This window comes from Solanum dulcamara, chromosome 5, assembly GCF_947179165.1.
Source record: "Solanum dulcamara chromosome 5, daSolDulc1.2, whole genome shotgun sequence".
NCBI classification, from domain to species: Eukaryota; Viridiplantae; Streptophyta; class Magnoliopsida; order Solanales; family Solanaceae; genus Solanum; species Solanum dulcamara.
Genome location: NC_077241.1, coordinates 70,325,723 through 70,329,219, shown reverse-complemented (window position 1 = coordinate 70,329,219; position 3,497 = coordinate 70,325,723). Strand labels below are relative to the sequence as shown.

At 27.5% G+C, this 3,497-nt stretch overlaps 1 protein-coding gene across 1 annotated transcript; it reads right to left on the bottom strand.

The window, feature by feature from the left end:
• Nucleotides 1-2,676, bottom strand: LOC129888447 (protein MODIFYING WALL LIGNIN-2-like). Its single transcript, XM_055963420.1, has 3 exons — nt 2,238-2,676; nt 1,878-2,086; nt 1-411 (listed from the first exon to the last, which is right to left on the bottom strand). Exons 1-3 carry the CDS (start codon nt 2,343-2,345, stop codon nt 177-179), a joined length of 552 nt encoding a protein of 183 aa, XP_055819395.1. The 5' UTR covers nt 2,346-2,676; the 3' UTR covers nt 1-176.
• Between the last annotated feature and the right edge of the window lie 821 nt (nt 2,677-3,497).

Sequence of the window (3,497 nt, the reverse complement as noted above, 5' to 3'; positions counted from 1 at the left end):
AACCAGAAAACAAAGAGACACTAATAGTTGGACATTTGTATTTGGAAGTTGGATCTTAAGAGAGCATTTGATTCTCTACCTCTATCATATATATAAAGGAATAAAAAAAGATTGTTGCTAAATAAGTATATGTATTTTGTATTTCACTTCTCATCTAATTATATCTTTCTATACATTCAACTTGTAGAGGTATGTTGCCATCTTGTTTGTACTTGGTTCTTCTTCTTTATTTTGAAGATGAGGGAACCAAGTGTTGTGCTCAAAGTTATAAAGACCAAAATAGCTGAAATAATATAGACCTCATCTTTGACTATATAACATTCACCATCTAGCCACCCTTCACCAAGAGGTTGGGTTTTGCTCATGCTAATGCTAGTTCCTATCAAAATTATTGCCATCACAAAGCTCATCCTGCAAATATGTCATCACCAATATTCCATTTATTACTAACTAGTCAAAATTTCAGAGCTCAACATAAAATTATACAACAAATGAGCATACATCATGAAAAGACAATATTCTATATATAGAAATTACACTCTTAGTTTATTTTTATTTGTCCACTATACTATAAATAAATATCAATTTTTACTTATCCAATTTAAAAAATCAAAAGATAATTTATTACTTAGATTCTAATTCACCCTTATTATTAACTAGAGACATTTCCCAAAACATTGAATTTATTACATTCAAAGGGCACCCATGAGTGTGACCTAGTGATCAATGAAATAGTTGAGAATCATGAGGTCTCATATTCAAATTCCAGCAAAAACAAAAACACTAGGTGATTCTTTTCATCTGTCCTAGCCTTGGTGGACACATGTACCTGTAGTTGGTGGGAGGTGGGACGTATCACGTGAAATTAAATAAGGTGTACGAAAACTGGTCCGAACACCATGATAAAAAAAATGATATAGTAAAATTGTCATTCTATTTATTACTCCTTAAGAGTGTCAAGTTAATACTGAACAAACAAAAATGGACAGAAGGGAGTATTTTGATAGGAAAATTATACAAATGTACATCAAGAAAAGATAGGAGTAATTTTTATACATTGATTTGCTTTATAAAAAATAGATATAAATAAACTTCTACGAAACTAATATTAAAACTTATAGGATAGTAATTCTTTTATTGGTGGGTAACTATAGCCCACATGCAATATTATTTCTCATCAGAAAAATATAGAAACCTGATATGACTTAATATAAGAAAAAAAAATTCTTGAATTTATTTCACTACAAAAATTCATGAGCATATGTTGCACATCCTGCTTCAACACTCGGTACCCACGGGCGGAGCAACCTTATGTTTAAGGGTTCAGTCAAATTCTCTTCGCCAGAAAATTATACTATTTATATATGGTTAAAATAATTTTTTATGTATATACAATAAATGTCGAACCCGCTTCAGCTAGATCGTGTGTCTACTTCTTCAAATTTTGAATCCTTGCCAGTTCGTCACGTATATCTATCCAATGATTCAATATAAAAGTTTTTCTATTAAAGTTTCATAATTTTCTCTTATTTAAACATGATAAAAATAATTTTATAAAATCGAATCATTTTGACTTAAGAGTAGAGAAAGTAAAGATTTAAAGTTATTTACCCTTTTATATCCATGAGATAATAGTAAGATCTGTATACATCTTATCCTTCCCAGATTCCATTTGTGGAATTTCATTGGATATGTTGTTGTTGTATATCGCTAATATATATATATATTTTTTTTTTACATCATCAAATAAATATTTTATCTTATTTTCAAGATTATAATTATTACCTTTCAAGAAAACTTATATGCTCGTATAATTTTCTTTCAACACTGACATTATATATAACTTAAACTGGAAAAGAGATGGATGGAGTACCTACCATGAGATAACACAAATGAGGCTATTAATTGTAGGCTTCTTGTAAGGCTTTGAATTGTTTTGATGTTCCTTTGAGAAGACAATTCTACATATCAACAAGTTCCCAATCACTTGAGCCATAATTAAACAAATTAAAGCTCCAATTCCCAATTCAAAAGCTACACTTCCTGGCAAGTAACACAATTTCCCATCAAACCTCAGATCTTCCTTCTACAAATCCAAAATAACCAATCAAACAAAATTGATCAAACCAAAAAATTCCAATTGGAAATAATAATAATATGAAAAAAAAACAATAACAACATAATCAACGAAAGAATAGAATGTACTCACATGTTATAAAAAAAATAAAAAAACTTACCTTTGCTTTCTTGAATTCAGCAGCTATGCATAGAGAGATGGAAAAAAGGCCAAGGGAAGTGATAATAAAGGAGATGAAAATTGGGTAAATGAATTGGTGATTTTCCATAATACTTTTTTTTTTCTTTTTTTCTTTTTATGGGGTTGTGTTTTTTCAATGAGAAAAGAAGAATAAAGAGAGAGATTGAGAAAAAGGGGGAAAACAGAGGTTTTCAAAGAAAGCTTGAAGATTACTCAAAGGATAGTTTGGTGGTAGAAATATAGGACAATTTAGTGTTTTTGATTTTCTTGAAAATATAGGCATCAGTTCTTGATTTGTAATTAATTAACTCCTTTTTTGGGATTAATCTAATCCCATCAATTGGTCAACTCTTAAATTGTTCTAATGGATTTTCAAAGTTGTTGAAGGAGAGGGACATTTAGGGGTGGGGTGGAGTGATTTATAGTTAACTGAGGAAATGTTTATTTCTTTTGATTTTGAAGAGGTTTTATGTGGGGATGGGGAAATTTGAGGTTAATGATACATTTCTATAATTGGATTATATTATTGTAAATAGATCTTTTGATATTCTTTTTGTTATAAAATAGTTGTCACATTTTATTTTTCGAGAAATAATTTTACTAATTTTTAAAGTTAAATCAGATTAAATTTTAATATTTCAAAATTAAAATTTAAATATTTAAAAATTATACTGCAGTTTATTTTATTTGACTCTCAAAAAAAGAAAATTGTGATTAAGTAAAAAGAAACTAAGGGAGTAATAAATAAGGTACTTTTTGAAATTAAGGAATTCTTAATTTTTTTAATCACCTTTCTTCAATGTTATAAAAGAAGTTTCTATTTTGTTAAACAACATATGCATAATTAGGTGTTATACTACGATGGTTAAAATTTTGTACTCTTTTGATGGATTTATTTTCTCTTTCTAACCCCTCAAACACGTTACTACCAAGATAATTCAACAAATAAACGTATACTTTTTGTAATAACTTAAATTTTTAAATGAGATAATTATACATACATTTAATATGATATTAAAAGAGATAAAAGTTTTGAGTTTGAATTTTATTACTACTCATTATAAAAAATAAAATACTATATACTTGATCATAAAAAAAGAATCAAGCCATTCACAAAAAAACGTATGAAGATAATAATTAATTAAATATAAATATATTATCTTTAACAACTTAGACTAAAATAATCATTCAACTTATAACCATTATAATTTATAACTATCAAGTTTTAATTATCTTCTAC

Excerpts from the sequence above, each read along its gene's own strand:
- LOC129888447 (XM_055963420.1), bottom strand. The coding sequence starts at position 2,345 with ATGGAAAATCACCAATTCATTTACCCAATTTTCATCTCCTTTATTATC. Across the intron at positions 2,087-2,237 it reads CTGAATTCAAGAAAGCAAAG|AAGGAAGATCTGAGGTTTGA; the intron begins GTAAGTTTTTTT and ends TTGGATTTGTAG. Across the intron at positions 412-1,877 it reads CTCATTTGTGTTATCTCATG|GATGAGCTTTGTGATGGCAA; the intron begins GTAGGTACTCCA and ends ACATATTTGCAG.